The sequence below is a fragment of the Neomonachus schauinslandi genome, chromosome X (genome assembly GCF_002201575.2).
Source record: "Neomonachus schauinslandi chromosome X, ASM220157v2, whole genome shotgun sequence".
Classification (NCBI taxonomy): Eukaryota; Metazoa; Chordata; class Mammalia; order Carnivora; family Phocidae; genus Neomonachus; species Neomonachus schauinslandi.
In genome coordinates this window covers 43,960,554-43,978,712 of record NC_058419.1, presented here as the reverse complement: position 1 = coordinate 43,978,712, position 18,159 = coordinate 43,960,554, and the positions used below count along the sequence as shown (strand labels likewise).

The following is an 18,159-nucleotide window of genomic DNA, read 5'->3' as shown; positions in this document are numbered from 1 at the left end:
AGAGAGCAGTGTCTCTCTGAGGCCCCTGAAGGGAAAGAGAACACTAACAAGGAGCCTAGATAGACAGTGGTTAAGATTCACCTCTTCTAGAAAACCTTCCCAGGCTAATTCCACCTAACATTAGGTACTCAAATACCTTCACAGTCTTTAGAAACAACTGTCATTTGGGTGCCTGGGTGGCTCAGATGGTTAAGCGTCTGCCTTCGGCTCAGGTCATGATCCCAGGGTCCTGGGATCGAGTCCCGCATCGGGCTCCCTGCTCTTTGGGAGCCTGTTTCTCTCTCTGCTTCTTTCTCTCTCTCTCTGTCTCTCATGAATAAATAAATAAAATCTTAAAAAAAAAAAGAAACAACTGTCATTGGTAAGGCAGATTTCATATATTTCCCCTGTTTTTGTTATTTGGCCATTTTTTCTTAGTGTTTTTTTTTTCTCTGAGGCAAGGACTATATTTCCTTTCCCCTTCTCTCCACCTTTACTGGCAGCCACTGCTTTACCCCAACCTGCTCCCTGCCTCTCACCAGCTTGGCCTTAGCTCTTTGATGACACTACAGTCTCAGGATGGGATATTGACTACCTGATTCCCAGATCCTGTTAGTGATTTGTCTCGAAGTCAATAACGGTCCTTGGAAATCACCGACATCCCTAACTCTGACCTTCTCTTTGCCTTATTCTGTGAACATGCATTGGTCTTGTCCCCTCTCTGGGTCTCTGTTATCTATAAAATTTTTACAATTGTAGCCTCCCCTAGCTTAGTCAAAATCTGTTTGTGGAATCAACAGCTTGTGTTTTGTCCTCATTCGGTTGAAACCAAGAAGGATTTGGAAGGAATTATTTTTCTTCTCTATTGTGATTCTAGAGCTGGGTAGGGGGAGGGATGCTTATTTCCCAAGGAGTGGGGGGAAGGGGAAAGGTGGACAGGGCAAAGAGCAGCTAGGAGTGAGGGGTGGGGTTGGGGCAGAGTTGGAAGGACCCTGGGGATAACATCTAGGTTTCTGACCTTGACCACCTGGCCAGGGCTACAGTTTCCATGGCTTCTGACACTTGTGCTGCCACATCCCACATTAAATAGACCCAAGCATCAGTTGGAGGCTTCTAGAACTTCATCTTTTTATTTCTACCCCAAACCACATTTCCAGATGTCTCTGCAGCAAAGTGAAATTCCACACAGGCAAGGCTTAGAGAAAAACAGAAAAACAGAAAATGAAACAATTGGCAGTGAAAAGCAGAAAGAGAAGATGGAGCCCTTAGAGAAGGGAGTATCCCTAAGGAGGTGGGGACAAGGGGAGGAGAAGGGGAGGAGGAGAGGAGGAGGAAAGCGGGCCTGTCTCTTTAAGGGGGTTGGCTGTCAATCAGAAAGCCCTTTTCATTGCAGGAGAAGAGGACAAAGATACTCAGAGAGAAAAAGTAAAGGACCGAAGAAGGAGACTGGAGAGACTAGGATCCTTCCAGCTGAACAAAGTCAGCCGCAAAGCAGACTAGCCAGCCGGCTACAATTGGAGTCAGAGTTCCAAAGACATGGGTGAGTTTCAAAAACTTTAGCATGGAAGATTCAAGCAGGTACAGAAATTTGCAAGAGAATTTCCAACTGGAGGGTTTCGGGGTTTCCAATGGTTTCAATGAGTTGTGTTTTGGCACTTGTTTTGTTTAATTCCTTAGCACTCAATTAAGTTAACTCCTTCTCTGCTGTACTGAGAATGTTGTTTTATTACCAAAGAACTCCAGCAGCACGTGGAGAGTACCACAGGTCCTTGGAGAGAGTGCCCAGAGGGTTGGATATGGTCATGTGTTCTCTTACCCCCTCACTTCCCTCTACCTTCTCTTTTCCCCTGTTCTCAGGCCCTGGTAGTGGCTGGGTCAGCTGACATCCCTGGTTCTTCTGGAGACAAATGAGTGTTGGCTAGCCCTCAGATGTATAAAATAACTGCTTGCTGATACAAAATTTGGACTCTGTTTGGCATCAGAAGGAAATTGGGAAATTGGGCAAGATGGAACTCAGGCTTGGCTATGGCTGAGAGGGCCAATCTCAGGTTCAGGGAATGAAAATAAAGGCCTCAATGGCTTTACCATGGGGAGTGGATATGGGTAGCAGGTGTGTGTGTGTGTGTGCGCATGTGCATGCAGGCACACATATATGGGTGACCATATCTAGCAAATATCACAGACTCAGCCTTTCTGAGGGCATGATTCAGACTCTAAATCCCTCCTATGACAGGGAAGCTGCTGGGACCTTAAGGCTCTTACTGACTTGGTTGAGTACTGAAGGCTTCTCCAGGTTCTATGAACAAAGAGAGAAGCTATAAGATCTGGTCTTTGGTAGTGTTTACTCAGAGTACAGAGCACAAGGGTCTTTGTCCACACAGGATGCCACAGAGATGTGCAGACATCGTTCACATTTGGCAAAAGAGTAGCAGCTTGAATGTATCCTAAATGAAACGAGAATCAATTGTCCTCTGTATTCACCATCAAATGTAGTACCCAGAAGACTCCAGCAACATCCATGGAAAAAGGTTTTCGATTATATTAAGCTGGTGTCAGCCTTTAGGTTGTTTCATCCTGAGAGAGATCTTTGAAGCATGTATTCAACATGGATAACTAAGAGGGCAGGGCACTGGACTAGAGCCAACACAACCAGGTTCGAATCCCAGATCTGCCACTTACGAACTTCATGACCTTGGGTAGATCACTGTGAATTATCACTTCATCTTCTGGAAAATGGGGATAACAATAACTGCTTTGTCTACTTTCAGGGTTGTGAAAATCAAGTAATAATGATGTGGATGTCCTTTGAAAATGGGCAAGCTCTATAACAATTATAAATAATGATCATACCAATTATTATGCAATAACACGTGTATAAGCTGACTCTTACTCTTTCCAAAGTGGTTTGGGCTTTCTTTGTGTATACTTTGTGCACTTGGGTAAGAATCATTTTACCAACTGAGTGTAGCCAGGTGAGAGGTGAATGTTAGGGGAACTCAGTTCCTACCCTCGGTAACATCAGGAACCCTATGTAATGTCAAGGCAGCTGATTGGGTAGGTTGTGAATTAAAAAATGGAGAGGGAGTAAAGAACGATGTGGACTATTACTTCCTCAGGGGATGAAAGCCTTGAGGAAAAGGCAGGAACAAATGAGGTGACCACAGGGACAGTTTCCTGTTATGGAGGCTGGATGATTTCCTCCAGGGGAATCTCCAGGGGAGATTGCCACAGATAAGGGCACAGTTGAGGTTGTGTATTGGATCCCAGATCTTGGGGGTGGGCAATCCTTGGGCCAGGTGCACATGAGTGTAGCCACTGAGTTTTCAATTATTCAATAACAAAGTATCTCAAGTCCTTTGTAAATAATAGACCATCTCTAACAAGGTACTGTACTGCTACTACTTCCGACATGGAGTGTGTTGCTGTTCAACAATTGTAGTAGACAAATTATATCGTGGAATCTGGGATTGGAAGGAACTTTAGAAGCTGCCCGAGCCAACTCTCAAGGCAGGATTCCCTTCTACAACAGCTAATTAAATGTTCCTATCGCCTTTGTTTAATCACCCCCAGAAACATAGAGCTCACTACCTCAACCACATACAATCTTACAGGATGGGAAGCAGAGAGGAACACTGAATTCAGTATTATCTATATAAAAGGTTTATGGGGGAAATGATAGTTCATTAAAGTTTGTCCTGACTTGGGAAGGGTATGTTCTAAATGAGTCTTTGGGATAACAATGGAACCGGAAAAGAGCTAAAGAGCAGTAGCTGATTATTCTCTGCTCAGTAACACAATGCCATTACTGAACAGCAAAACATTGGCTCCTGCAAGCCTGTTGTCTGAGAACAGTGGCTGTTACCCTGGTAACTACACTGTGATGCTTCCCTCCAAAGGTGGCTGTTTGCCGAGGAGGGTAGTGTTGGCTGGTGCAGGCTAAGTGAGGGTAGCCCAGGCAAGAAAGAAGTGTGGATACAAAGCAGGGGTCCAGTTTTACAAAATTCCTGAAGACTAACTGCATCCCACCAGGATGGCAAGAATGCCACAAGAATGCCAAGAGCTAAAAAGAAACCAGATCCAAACCAGCATACTCATTTACTCCCCCTAGAGACAGTGACTAAAAAGATCATGACAGCCTTCCCCACCCCATTCCTCACCTTGGCCCTGCAGAGCCAGAGGAGCTCTTGAAGAGCCAAGCAAACTGAAAGGCTTGCTCTGCTTGGAGGGGCTTTTGCCCTGGCTCTGCGCTATGAAAGCTGGAAGTTTAGTCAAGAGCCTGACAACTGGAACTATCCTCTCAAAGCTATATAAGTAGTAGTAAGGCCTAAGAACCCCTGGGAGATGGGTGGGAGGGGACATAGAGTGTTTAAACCCATCAAGGCACTGGCACCCAGCTAGTGGCATCTTTTTCCCTCATTGCCTTTTTGTGTAGTATCTTGAAGCCCTGAAAACCATCCCCAGGGTATAGTTCTTGGTCTTGAAAGAAAACAATGTAGAAATGCCCTCCTTGCCTACAGAACTTCAGATCCAGAGAAGATTGAGTCAGGGCAGTGACATGATCAGGTAAGGTCACATCAACCTGGAAGGCAAACAGCAGGTTTCCCTTTCTTTCCCACTGTTAGGGCCTACCCAGTTCCAAACTTACCTCAAAAACCCCATGAGTACTGATTGATTACTTCCTCCTTGGCTATTTAAAAATGGTTGTAAAGGTGATCTTACTGCTCTGTACTTGCCTCTGAGCTCTCTGCTAGGCAGGGCTCTGGAAAAGAATCAGTGACATCCCAAGGAAGAGAACAAAGCTCCCCAGATCAGCTTCACACTGCAACCAAGGAGAGAGGAGGAAACGGTGAGAGACTGACCTAAGGAATAAGGTATAGAAAATGTTGTCTCTTAGCTTATTATCAGGTGCTTCTCTTTTACCTCCACATACATGGGCAAGTTCTCTTTTACCTCCACATACATGGGCAAGATGAAGACAATGTGTCAGGAATAGAGTTTAGTAATCAAGCTTCTATTCCAACCTCCCAATGTTTGGGCATATATTGGCGTGTGTGTGTGTGTGTGTGTGTGTGTGTGATGTGTGTGTTTGGGGAGGAGTAGGGAGTATAGGAAATAAATTGGTCCAAATGCTGTTGCTATAGTAATAATAATATCTGTCCAAACAAGAGGCTGAGTTTCCTTTTTATTTAACTTTATCCATATGACTTGACCATCCATTAGGCTTAGATTCCCATGTCCCAGTGGTTGCAGGGCCCCCTTCCACCACTTGAATGCAGTATAAGTGCTGAGTTCATGTAGGGAAGACAAGATTATAGTCAGGGCTTTGTCTGACCAGGATAAGGCCAGAAGCAAAAGTCTTTGTCTCTGGCACCTCCTGATGATTGTTGTTTTACTCCTAGAACCCACCCACTGATCTCCATCCATCCCCAGTACCAGTCACGGTTGCTCTAGCATCTTGGCCCTGTCAACTGCTATAGGCCCCAATCAAGGAGGCCTCTGTTCATGGAGTGAGGTTAAGGGGTGGGTTCTGGGAGGAGGGTAAGACTGTAGAGCAGATTAGAGACTTAGGGAGATGGGGCCAGTTTTTCATTCAATGAGTTTGCCTGTTGTTTAGATCTATTGTATAGGGTTCTTCTATCTCTCCCTTTGTCAGCTGGATTCAAGGGACAGGCTAGGAATTGTGCAAGGCACAATTGGTCTCTTTCTACCATCTCTTTCACTGAAAGCCCTTCCTCTCCTCCCTTTGATGAGTTCCCAGATTCACACTGAATTTCCATCATGAAGCTGGTCCTTGAGGCGTGCCCAGGGCATGGGAAAGGAAGGAGGGTTTGGGAGCTCTTGGCTCCTGCTTAAAGAGACAGCATCAGGATCAACACAGTCCCTTGGATGGACATGGATCTGGATAAGATTAACAATGGTCCTGTTGATCTTTGTCAGATTCCTGTGAAAACTATTGGTCAGAAGGGCTTGAAGTTCTAGCACAGATTGATTAGACTCATTTTGGAAGTTTGTGGATAAATCTAGCCAACACCTTTGCTTACATTTTGCTCACAGGACTTGATCATATACATTTTAACACTAAGTTATAGGTAGCTTTGGTCTTTGATTCACAGACACAAGTTTGTTCTCCCTAGCAAGACTGAAAGGTCATTGAAGAAAGGGACTGGCCTTTATAATTCCCTTTTGTTTCTCATAGTGCCCAGCTTACTTCAAATATGCTTAGTAATTGTACTGAATCCACATCAAAAGAAATGAAAGGAAAACACTGGGAAGGGTCATTATTTTTCTCTATGACCTCTCATCAAAGTCAGGCAGTTTAATCCAATTGAATTGCACTGGGTAATATTATTATTATTGTAGTTCTTTTATGCCAACTCTACCATGTGACAATCTGTGCTTAGCCTGGAAACGTGAGCATGACTCTTAAGAGAGCCAAAGGACTTCAGAATCCCTCACAGCCTTCCTGAATCAAACCAGTACCCTTTCAACCATGAAAGGTGCTGAAATGTAGAGCTTGTGGCTTTAGGCTATTGTTCACACATTCCCAAAGACATTTCTTGGGCTGTGAAAAACCAAAGTGAACACCATGGACCTTTCTCAGAATGTTTTGATTGTCAACTACTTTGATGAAGACACATTTTTTGTTTTTTTTGGCATGTTCTGAGTTTTTTCCAATTGAAATTTAAAAGTTGATTTTTTTGTTTGGTCAGACTGACTGAGATTCTTCACTTCTGTTGAACTTAGATGTCCCCAGAACGACATTTCATCTGTGAAGAGATGGACATGTAATGTGTATGTTGATATCGTTGAACTATAGAGCTCCAGAGTGATTTTTCTGGGGCCATTTGTTTCCAACTCCACGTTAAAGACTCATTAAAACCTGTCTTTCTTGTCCCTTGCTTTGAGTGGCAGTGCAGCAGAAGTTATTTGAGGTCTAAGAAAATAGAGGAAAAATGTATGTAAAAAGAAAGCATATTGGTGGATGATCCAGAGTTGCTCCCAAGGCTTAGCCCTTTATCACCCAGTAAGGACACTACATCTGACACTCTCTGGTTATTTGGATGATGATCAAGGGATCAGATACACCAAAGAGGATTTTTTCTTATCTTTATAACCCTGGAGGGGGCATCAGCTAAAGCTTAGAGTGGAATTCCCTGTTTGGCTAGCAAGAGTTCAAGTTCCTTCGTCCCTGATCACACCTGAGCCATTTAGCTCTTCCCAGGGTGAAAAAGCTGGGGTGAGTGAGTGGCACAGGACGGTAACTTGCTAGGTTTGATGGCTGTCCTTACTCTGGGCTAAATAAACAGTTCTGCCATTGTTCCCTGGGTCTGACCCCCTCCCCACCCCCAGGCCTGCAGGCCCCTGCAGAATACCAATGAGGCTCCTGGGATCTCAGAAAAAAACAAGGCTTCTTTGTCCAGGGGAGCTATGGAGGGCTCTGTCCAAGCCCTGACCCTGTGCTGGGGAGAGAGGGAACAGAGAGGTCACTGACCTTCTCCTCCCCCCACCCTCAGGCTTCAGAGACCTTCTTTACTAGAAGAGTCTAGAGTTTGGGGGTGGGGAAGAGTTGGATAGACAGTAGGAAAATGGCAGCACTGTTTATTTCCAAGCTCTTTTTCTTAACTTACAGGATGCATCTAGTATCTTAACCTGTTGAGAAAGAGGAAGATCAATTTCTGGAATGTTTCCTGAGAACAATGATCAATTTGAACTGCTGTGTTTTTCTTTCTGGTATATACATGCATGTATACACAACACACACGGTGCACACATGCATGTATACACAACACACACACACACACACACACAGCTCTGATGAAGCACTGTTATCAAGCACTATTGCCAAGTTCATACTAAGTAAACTTTGCCTCCACTATAGCAACACAGCTACAAATTGATTGCTTCTCATAGAGGCCAAATTTTCTGACAGCAGTTCTTCAGTTCTTGGAAAAGGATGAAAATTCAGTTCTGCTGCAAATATTAGCTACTTAGTCTGCTTGCCTTGGGCTTCTGAACCTCATCTCTGGTGTCACATACCAGAATCTTTGAGGAAGATGCTCTTTGAGGACCAAGGGAGGGCTTGTCATTTTAGGGGATGATGGATAATAGAACTCACTCATTCTGTGGCTCTGAGAACAGAGACAAATCCTTCTACCTCAACTTTCTCATCATAGAGATAATGTCGTCCTTCAAAATCTGTTCACATTGCATCAGCCATGCAGATCCACAGATGTTTAATCACACAGGGCTAAAAAGAAACTGTACTAGTATTAAGAGGGTAGGGCAAAGGACTCCTCTAGTCCTTGCTACCATGGCATAGACAAGTGAGATTTGGATAAAAATTCAAACCTAGAAATTAGTACAATTTGCTTTCTTTTTATAAGGAGTTCCAACATGCTTTTCCAAAAACAGCTTCTCAGCACATCAGCTGTATATGTGTATATAATTCATATATACATATGATATATATAAAATATTTCATATATCATATCTATATATATTATATGATATATGAATAGATGTATAAAATCAGCATGTGCACACACACACACACACACACCCCACACACATATATGCTTTATGTATTTGGGATCTGGCCAAGTGGCCCAAGGGAACCACAGTTTCCTCATCTAGTCTGCCATCTACTTGACATTTGTTAAGTTTTGCTCCATGTGGCACTTACAGCATGGGGCTAGTACTTGGGGCACAGCTGTTCTTAGAGCCTACGACTTCTTGTGTGCCTTTCCTGTTTCTCAGCAACACTGGCATGGGGCCTAGGGTGACAGGTCTCAGTATCTCAGGGACTCTTAGCACTTTGAGACACCTGTGTTTCCAGGCTCTGGTGTGTTTTCGTCATGCCAGAAAGAGGTTTCATGCTTTGCTGACTTTGTATAGAGTCTTTTTGTAGCTGTTTGTTTTTTTTTTAAGATTTTATTTATTTGACAGAGAGAGACACAGCGAGAGAGGGAACACAAGCAGGGGGAGTGGCAGAGGGAGAAGCAGGCTTCCCGCGGAGCAGGGAGCCTGATGTGGGGCTTGATCCCAGGACCCTGGGATCATGACCTGAGCCGAAGGCAGCCGCTTAACTGACTGAGCCACCCAGGCGCCCCTTTTTGTAGCTGTTTTGACAGGACTCTGGTGTAAGCCTGAGGGTGCAGATATTGGCCAAGCTGCAATATAGGGGGACAAATCAGCCAAGCAAAGTGTTCAAAAATCATCAAGCTTGCATTTTTATTACTGTGAATAATAGTCACCCTCCCATTACTGTCTCCTGCTCTCTGCCAGTTTCCTCCTTCCCTTTGGACTGCTCTCCACATAATATTCTAGATGAAAGAGAAGCAAGCATTCCATGCGACAAATACACCCAATGTTCAGGAATATCCAGAAGCATGCAATTTCCAAAGTTTCCCCCACCTGGAATGCTCTCCAAAGCTCAAATCCTGTCTGACAATACCAACATCTCTGGCCTGCACCCGTCCCTTTGTGGAACTTTTGTTGCATTTACCTTCTGTAACCACTTACTTGGCTGCCTAAAATTGTTAGTTGAAAATATTAGGTCTACTTAGCTCATTCTTCCTCAGTAAACAAAAGACTCCCATATGGTGAAGTCTATGTCTTTTATGTTTTCACATCCCACATAACACCTGGCACAATGCTGGTCATATAGTAAGTACTCCATAAGAGTTGATAAATGACTGAAAGAAACAAATCAGAATAAAAAAGGAGAGGATGCTCGCATAATCTCCCCAGCTTGCTACTTTGATGACAGATTATTTTAAAAACCCATACATTCTGGGAATTAAAATTAAGGACTTATTTTCAAGAATGGAACAAAGTGATGGTTTTTGGGTCAATCTCACATTCCAGAAGCCTAAAGTTGGAGACTCTTGTGCTTTTGGACTCTGGAGTGACTACTCCATCTGTGCATGTGAGCGCAGGGCTTGACTGGTCTGGCAGAGAGGTATGAGTGGCATGAGCTACTTATGGAATATCCCTGACTTTTTCCCTCCTTCCTTCCCAGGCTTGTTAGAGTGCTGTGCAAGATGTCTCGTAGGGGCCCCCTTTGCTTCCCTGGTGGCCACTGGATTATGTTTCTTTGGGGTGGCACTGTTCTGTGGCTGTGGACATGAAGCACTCACTGGCACAGAAAAGCTCATTGAGACCTATTTCTCCAAAAACTACCAGGACTATGAGTATCTCATCAATGTGTAAGTACCTGTTATCATACACAAACCCCTCTTTATTTCCCCTCTCTCCCTGGAGACATATAGAACTCATTAGCTCCTTAGTGATTAGTAGGGGGTTTAGCCTAGAGCCAGACAGGATTCCCGAGTCTTCCCTCTGTTTGCAGATTTCAACTATGCCCCATCTGAGGTCCTGAATGAGGGGGAAATGCCAAATTCAGAAAGGGGAGTTCTGTCTGCCTGCCAGCCCACTTCTCACCCCCCACTGCACTTGCTTTGTCCCACGTGTTCTAACTTCTGCCCGTAAAGTTAACATTGACTGAGTTGGAGCCTCTGCAGTGATAGGTATGGAGAACTCAGGAAAGGCACAATGGCTGGACAGACTGGGGCTGCTGCTCTTGGTTTGACATACTGTTTGAGTCTGCTCAGGCTCCGTACGAAGACTTTCCTGTTCCTAGCACGTTAGGCCCCTATTCCTTCATCCCTCTTCCTCCTAGTCTAGCTCCTCTCTGCTTTCTCCTCTGAGGAAACATCTCTGAAGAGTCAGGCCAAGGAGAATAGAGCCCCAGTTCTTCAGGTCACAGGGTAAGCAAGGGGTGGAGGAACCTAGTGATTCCTCTAAAAAATTCCTAGCCTTGTTTAGGTGCTCACTCAAGTGTCCACCTTACTTACTCAGGAAGGGAACCAGTTCCTCAGTTAATAAGGTTTCCTGATATCTTTTGTTTATCTGTTCATGCAGGATCCATGCCTTCCAGTATGTCATCTATGGAACTGCCTCTTTCTTCTTCCTTTATGGGGCCCTCCTGCTGGCTGAGGGCTTCTACACCACCGGCGCAGTCAGGCAGATCTTTGGCGACTACAAGACCACCATCTGCGGCAAGGGCCTGAGCGCAACGGTAACAGGGGGCCAGAAGGGGAGGGGTTCCAGAGGCCAACATCAAGCTCATTCTTTGGAGCGGGTGTGTCATTGTTTGGGAAAATGGCTAGGACATCCCGACAAGGTGATCATCCTCAGGATTTTGTGGCAATAACAAGGGGTGGGGGATAATTGGGCGTGAGTCTGTGGCCTCATCCCCACCCAAGGCTGGGTCCTCTCTAGGGGCCTGGCTTTTGAGTGAGGAAGTGATGGCTACAGCTGAACGAGAAGGTCAGGAAGAACGTGGTGCCCAGTTGGCTTAGCCTCACCTTTCAAAAATTCCCTAGAAAATTTCATCTCAAAAAAAAAAAAAAAAGCATGACTTTTGTGGATACTTCATAAAATCGGACCATTTCTAAGCCATCTGTTGGTATTCCTTTACTCTCCTCTTAGCAGGGACCACAATAAAATTAGATTTGACCACCTAAGAACCTAAATGCTACTCATGGGATTGAGACGCAGGTACCTGATCTGAGAGGGAGGGTGGATCATGGAAATTAAATAATTCTACTCCAAGGTGGAATTCCCAATATTCTGGGATTCTACACTGTTGGAGGTCCCAGAGGAAACTAACATGGATATACATATTTAATGCTTCATCTTTGTCTGAGGGTTATCCCTGCTTCTAGTGAGGCACACATTGGTTTTCAGTCTCTAGAGTTAAGTAAGATCTTTTGGGGGTTGAATATCTGTGGGTTATGGTGATACCTTTTGTGGCCAGCAGTTGGCTTAGAAAGGTTTTTGGATCTGAAATTTAAACCTCCTATTGGCTTTGCTCAATGACTAGGGATGAAAAGTCTCATGACGAGGAATATTTTCTAAGCTCAGCCTAAGGTGAGAAATGGCACGACTTTCTTTCAAGATCTGCTTTGATTTCTTTACACCTTATCTGCCCAAAAAATCTCCTGAAGCCTCTCTAACCCAGGGATCCTCCTCACTCCAACCCCCACCCATTCCCGCCACCCTCCATCACACTTGGGGCCAGTTCTCTAGTAGATACTGCCAACGACATTTGGCAGAGGTGCCCTGCTTACTAATTTCATTTGGTGGAGATCCCTGGAATCTGGTTTCCTGTCTGGCACATGCCACTCCAGGATCTCCCAGTTTGTGCTTCAATGTCTGCAGGCCGATGCTGATTTCTAACCACCCCATGTCAATTGTTTTAGTTTGTGGGCATCACCTATGCCCTGACCATTGTGTGGCTCCTGGTGTTTGCCTGCTCTGCTGTGCCTGTGTACATTTACTTCAACACCTGGACCACCTGCCAGTCTATTGCCTTCCCCAGCAAGACTTCTGCCAGTATAGGCAGTCTCTGTGCTGATGCCAGAATGTATGGTGAGTTAGGGTATTGGTGCCTTGGCTCTCTTACCCCTGTGAAAGCACTATATATTTGGTTCTTTACTTGGGATGACAAGGGTGGTGATTATAGGGAAAAATGTTATGGATGCCTGGATCTTAGTTTGTTATTCCCTCCCCACTGAAATTGGAGAGATTTCTTCCCTTGGAAGGGAACTTCTCTTGGAAGTGGTGGGAGTTTTCTTGGCTGGTAACACTGCTCTAGCCTGGTTGAGAAGCAGTATATTTCAATAACAAACACAAGATTACACAACTGTTCAGTACCACCTTCTATTTTTTTTTTTTTTTTTTTGCAAATCTTTACAAAAGAGGATCCTGATTGTTAGTGGGATTCAACTTTTCAGCCAGGATGATTAAAGGTGTAAGAAGGGCTCTGAAAGAAAATCTCTGTGGAGCCCCACAACTCCATGAAGCTCACCCTGGTTGACTTGTGTGTCTTACTCAGGTGTTCTCCCATGGAATGCTTTCCCTGGCAAGGTGTGTGGCTCCAACCTTCTTTCCATCTGCAAAACAGCCGAGGTGAGTGGGCCATTTGAGTTCTTTCACAATGGAATGGCTTGTACCATACAAATTTCTACCCATGGCCTTCAATTTTAAAAGCCACAGGTTTTTTTTTTTGTTTTGTTTTTTTGTTTTTGCTGGATTTTGAGCATAGATGTTAAAACATCTATTTCCCTTAGAGCTGCATAGAAAGCCTTCCATTCCAAGACTTCCTTCCTTAAAGGAGAGATTTGTAGTTTTAGGTAAAGATAGAGATTAATGAAAAATCCCCCAAGTGAAAAAAAATATTCTTTTAGTTAAAAACCTTATCAAGAAAATGATTTCTGCATAGAGACATACTCATAGGTTTTACAAAACCACTTTCAGTTTGGAACCCCTCCGTCTCTAATGATAAGTAAAAACAAAAAGTACATTTGAAAGAGGAAAACACTGTATTGGCAATGGATATCATCCACAAATGAGGCAGGGGAATAAAAGTAAATCCTGAAGAAGAAGGCAGTAGCTTTAAACGTTCAAACTTTAAACCATGACTTTAAATTTGGGGATTCTGGGTACAACTGTAGGGAACCAGTTGATTAAAATATTTTTGAGTGTTTTATGAATACTTTGTGTTCTGAGTGCTCTGGGGCTAGGTGCTGTGACGTACATTAAAGAACAGGAGGCCTACACTCAGGGAAGTGAGTTTAGTTATAGATGCAGAATTCACACACAAGAAGCTGCATGCATGATCTACAGCAGAGCATATTTTTGCAGCTGCAAGAAACTCTCCTCCCTTTTGCATTTTCTTGCAGTTCCAAATGACCTTCCATCTGTTTATTGCTGCATTTGTGGGGGCTGCTGCCACACTGGTTTCCCTGGTGAGTTGTCTGAATGTGATCCTGGCAAATAAATGGTCCTGGGATAGCTTGGGTACAACTATGCTGAAAGGCAAAAAGATAGACTGCTAAACTTGTGATGCCAGAGAGAAGCAAGCGCCTGGGAAGAGACAACAAAGTGTAGACTGTGAACTTCTACTTTGGGTTGGCAAGGTAGAGAGACTTCAGAAATTAGACAGGAACAGGAATAGTGGTGTGGGGAAAGAGAAGGTAAGAGATTAATAGTCAGAAATGATAATATTTAACATTTACAGAGCATGTAATAGTGCCAAGAGCTTTGCAGTCATAAATTGCAGTTAATTCTCAACCCATGCTGGTCAGATGAGTGAAAGAACAAGGAAACATTACTAAACATGATTTTCCAAAGCCTGGAATTCTATATGCTGTCAATACGAATCCACCTCGGGCACTCTCCAAGGGATTTACTTACTCTCCTGAAAACCCTGGGAGGACCTTCTGACATTATTAGAACTGTTATTACTACAGTGTGATCCTATGCCCCAGGTTCTGCCAATGGTGTTCCAGTGCAGTGTCAATGGGGTGCATTCATTGTTCAGATGAAAAACCTAGGGCACTGAAGGGTGAAGGAATTTATCTGTAGTCATTAAGTAAGCAGTGATAAGGATAAGCTCGCAGAACTCCTGGCCCCTACTGCTGAGGTTTTTATGCAAACTGGAGTTGTTCCTCATTCTGGAAAATAAACTGATGCATGAAGCAGGGAGGGTTGTTCTGCCCCTTGTGACCGTGTGTCGGCAGCAAGCAGCCTGTGACTCGAGGTCACTCAGACATGTGGATGGGATGATGGCAGAGCCCAATGCACTGTTCACTTTCCTGAGGAAAACCCAGTGCCAGGACTTAGCATAGGTGTGGAATAAACCCTCATCGAGTTGATTCTCTGGGCCTGAGCCATTAGAAGGAAATGTCTCAGAGAGTACTTCTAGTCAGGCATGTAGGGTGAGAGCCTGGGACATGCTGCTTTTTACAGATCAGGGGTTTTTCCTTTATTTCACTGATTTTATTTCTACCCTTCCTCATTCGCAAAAGCTCTCACTCATATTTTCTCTTCTCTTCCTACAGCTCACCTTCATGATTGCTGCCACCTACAACTTTGCCGTCCTTAAACTCATGGGCCGAGGCACCAAGTTCTGATCTCCTGTAGAAATGTCCCTTTCTCTAATAGCGAGGCTCTAACCACACAGCCTACAGTGCTGCGTCTCCCATGTTAACTCTTGCCTTTGCCACTGACTGGCCCTCTTCTTACTTGACGAGTGTAACAAGAAAGGAGAGTCTTGTGGTGATTAATGTCTCTCTCTGGACTCTCCCCTCTTATGTACCTCTTTTAGTCATTTTGCTTCACAGCTGGTTCCTGCTAGAAATGGGAAATGCTTCAGATGGTGACTCCCCAACTGCAAGTCACAAAGGAATGGAGGCTCTAATTCAATTTTCAAGCATCTCCTGAGGACCAGGAAGTGTTTTCTCTTCAAAGGGCACTTCCACTGATGGAAACAAAGTGGAAAAAAAGATGCTCAGGTAGAGAGAAGGGATGTACCTGGTCCCCTTGACATCTATTGGGGCCAAATATATTCTCCTTGATGTACAAAACAGAGACCCCACTCCTGTCTCCCTCTTACCACGGAAGATAGAAGAAAAAAAAGAATGCCAACAAAACAATAAAAGCATTTGCCCAAATCTACCTATTGCAGCTGGGAGAAGGGGGTCAAAGCAAGGATCTTTCACCCATAGAAAGAGAGCACTGACCCTGATGGCGATGGACTATTTAAGCCCTAACTCAGCCAATCTTACTTACAGCATAAGGGAGCGTAGTGTCTGTGTAGACCAAGTGGGCACCTGGCTTTACACCTTATTAGAGAAAAGAAGCAGGGTATTGTCAGCATCTTCTCACTCCCTTTTCCTTGATAACAGCTACCATGACAACCCTGTGGTTTCCAAGGAGCTGAGAACAGAAAGAAACTAGCTCATTAAAAAAAAAAAAAAAAAAAAAAAAGACTGGCCTAAGGAGCAGCAGTTGTTAGTGGCTAACAGTGTAAACTGAGCCAGCCCTCTGGTAGACACAGGATAGATAACTCTTTGGATAGCGTGTCTTTTTTCTGTTAATTAGTTGTATACTCTGGCCTCTGTCATATCTTCACAATGGTGCTCTTTTCATGGGGTATTATCCATTTGGTCATAGAAGATGATTTGAAGATCTTGATTTGTTTCTGAATGATGCGTATTTCACATTTACCAGTTTGTTTATCACTTGTTTGGGGTTGTACCAGAAAGGTCTAGAGAATGATTCTTTGATAATGATTCTTTAGCAAATGGACATTGAACGTTAAACATTGCAAATAATATTTAAAATTGGCTAGTTCCATACATCCACTAGATTTTCTCCAAATTATTCTGCTCTTTGCAGAAACGGATTTGGTGAATTTGAACCTCAATTTGAATAACCTATTTGATTGTTCTTTTTAAGCTAATGGGGGATGATTTGATTTAGCAGTGCTAACTCAATGTGTTAAAGAGTCAGGTTTAACATATAGGTTATTCTCTCCTAGTATAGATCACTTAATAGAATGCCCCAGCCATCAGCTATTCAGTTGGTAAGCTTCCATGGAAACAGAAAGGTGGAAAGAGTTGGAAACCTGAATAACTCCCAGGTTTCAGGCTTCTCTTTCTGTGTTTGTTAACTTTGGGTTAAAAAAGAAAAGGCTGATTGGTCTTTATGGAAAGAGATCTTACAGATATGACTGTAGGTGGCTCTTTTGTTGTAAAGAGTTGTTTTTTTTCCCCCAAAGTTGGTTCAGCAATGTTTGAGGAGAAGTAAGATGTTTGCAAAAAGATACTTAATATTTGTTTTCAGACCAGTATACAAGATAAGCTTCCAGGCTGCATAGAGGGAGGAGATGGAAAAGGTTCTGTAAGAAACCAATCAAGATCAAGGAAAGTGAAGTAATCCATATCTTGTGTTTTGTTTTGATTTAATAACATAACAAATAACCAACCCTTCCCTGAAAACCTCCCACGCATACATACACACATATACACACACAAAGAGAGTTAACTGAAAGTGTTTCCTTCATTTCTGATACAAAATTTCAATTTTAACACACATAAAGGATAAACTTTTAGGAACTTATCTTACAAAATGAATTTTATAAAATTAAAGAAAAATAAAATTAAGAATGTTCTCAATCAAACATTGTGTCCTTTGAGTGAATTGTTTTGTGTAACCCCGCAATAGAAACTCGAATAATTAGACCTTTATTGTGCTTTGTTCAAGGAGCTTATTTATTTTTCAGGTCACCCAAGTCATTCTCACAACAATTTTCTGACATAAAAAATAGATAAATCACTTCTTTTTTTATAGCTTGGGACACTAAGAAACAAAGTAAATTACGCAAAGAAACCCAATAAGTACATACCTGAGCTTGACTAGAACACAGGTGGGGGTTTTTGTTGTTGTTTATTTTTGTTTTTGTTTTTGTAGAACTCAGGTCTTAATACCTGAGAACTTCTAGTCAAGTATATACAGCGAAAGCCTATATACCTGGACATGCCTGTTTTAAGGTTTCTTTTCTCTTAGAAGCTGGGTTTCAGAGCGTTCTGCTCATTCAGACTCAAATACAGTTACTTCTTTAATATAATGGTGCCCCAGCCCTGGTGTATTGAGGATTAAGTTATTGCTACGTTCTCTTTCAATTGTTTGGATATTCCAATAATGAGCCCTCAGTGCTTCATACATGAATAATGTTAGTTTTATATGAAAAGTACTGGATGAAAGGTTTAAGGTAGGGGCAGAGTAGATATGGTAAAGACAATGTAAATTTATTTATTTTTATTTTTTTATTTTTATTTTATTTTTATTTATTTTTATTTTTTAAAGATTTTATTTATTTATTTGAGAAAGATAATGAGAGAGAGAGAGAGAGAGCTTGAGAGGGGGAGGGTCAGAGGGAGAAGCAGACTCCCCGCTGAGCAGGGAGCCCGATGCGGGACTCGATCCCGGGACTCCAGGATCATGACCTGAGCCGAAGGCAGTCGCTTAACCAACTGAGCCACCCAGGCGCCCCGACAATGTAAATTTAAACAGCTGGTGGCAGGGCACTATTAAAATAAATTAGTGACACCTATTACCTTGGATGGCCCGCCCACTAGCCCACTTGGGACACAGTGTTTAATCCCTTTTACAACCCTAGGCTAGAATGTGACACTCTTGGACAGCACTCTAATGACCTGCCCAAAGAAAGCTGACTTAAAATTAGGAGTAGATTCACTGTCCCATAGTTGCTGCTGGCAAGGAGCACGATTGCCGAGAAAGGAGACTTTAGCTGGGGGCAACAGGTCA

At 43.3% G+C, this 18,159-nt stretch overlaps 1 protein-coding gene across 2 annotated transcripts; it reads left to right on the top strand.

The window, feature by feature from the left end:
* Positions 1-1,393: 1,393 nt before the first annotated feature.
* PLP1 (proteolipid protein 1) lies at positions 1,394-17,012 on the top strand. Of its 2 annotated transcripts, none has more exons than XM_021691349.1 (7): positions 1,394-1,519; positions 10,001-10,187; positions 10,903-11,164; positions 12,246-12,414; positions 12,881-12,954; positions 13,728-13,793; positions 14,889-15,800. In XM_021691349.1, the coding sequence occupies exons 1-7, from the start codon at positions 1,516-1,518 to the stop codon at positions 14,958-14,960; spliced, it is 834 nt and encodes a 277-aa protein (XP_021547024.1). In that variant the 5' UTR covers positions 1,394-1,515; the 3' UTR covers positions 14,961-15,800. The 2 variants fall into 2 exon arrangements, with proteins under 2 accessions (XP_021547024.1, XP_021547033.1); XM_021691358.1 differs by having other exon boundaries at positions 1,399-1,519; positions 10,903-11,059; positions 14,889-17,012.
* The last annotated feature ends 1,147 nt before the right edge of the window (positions 17,013-18,159 follow it).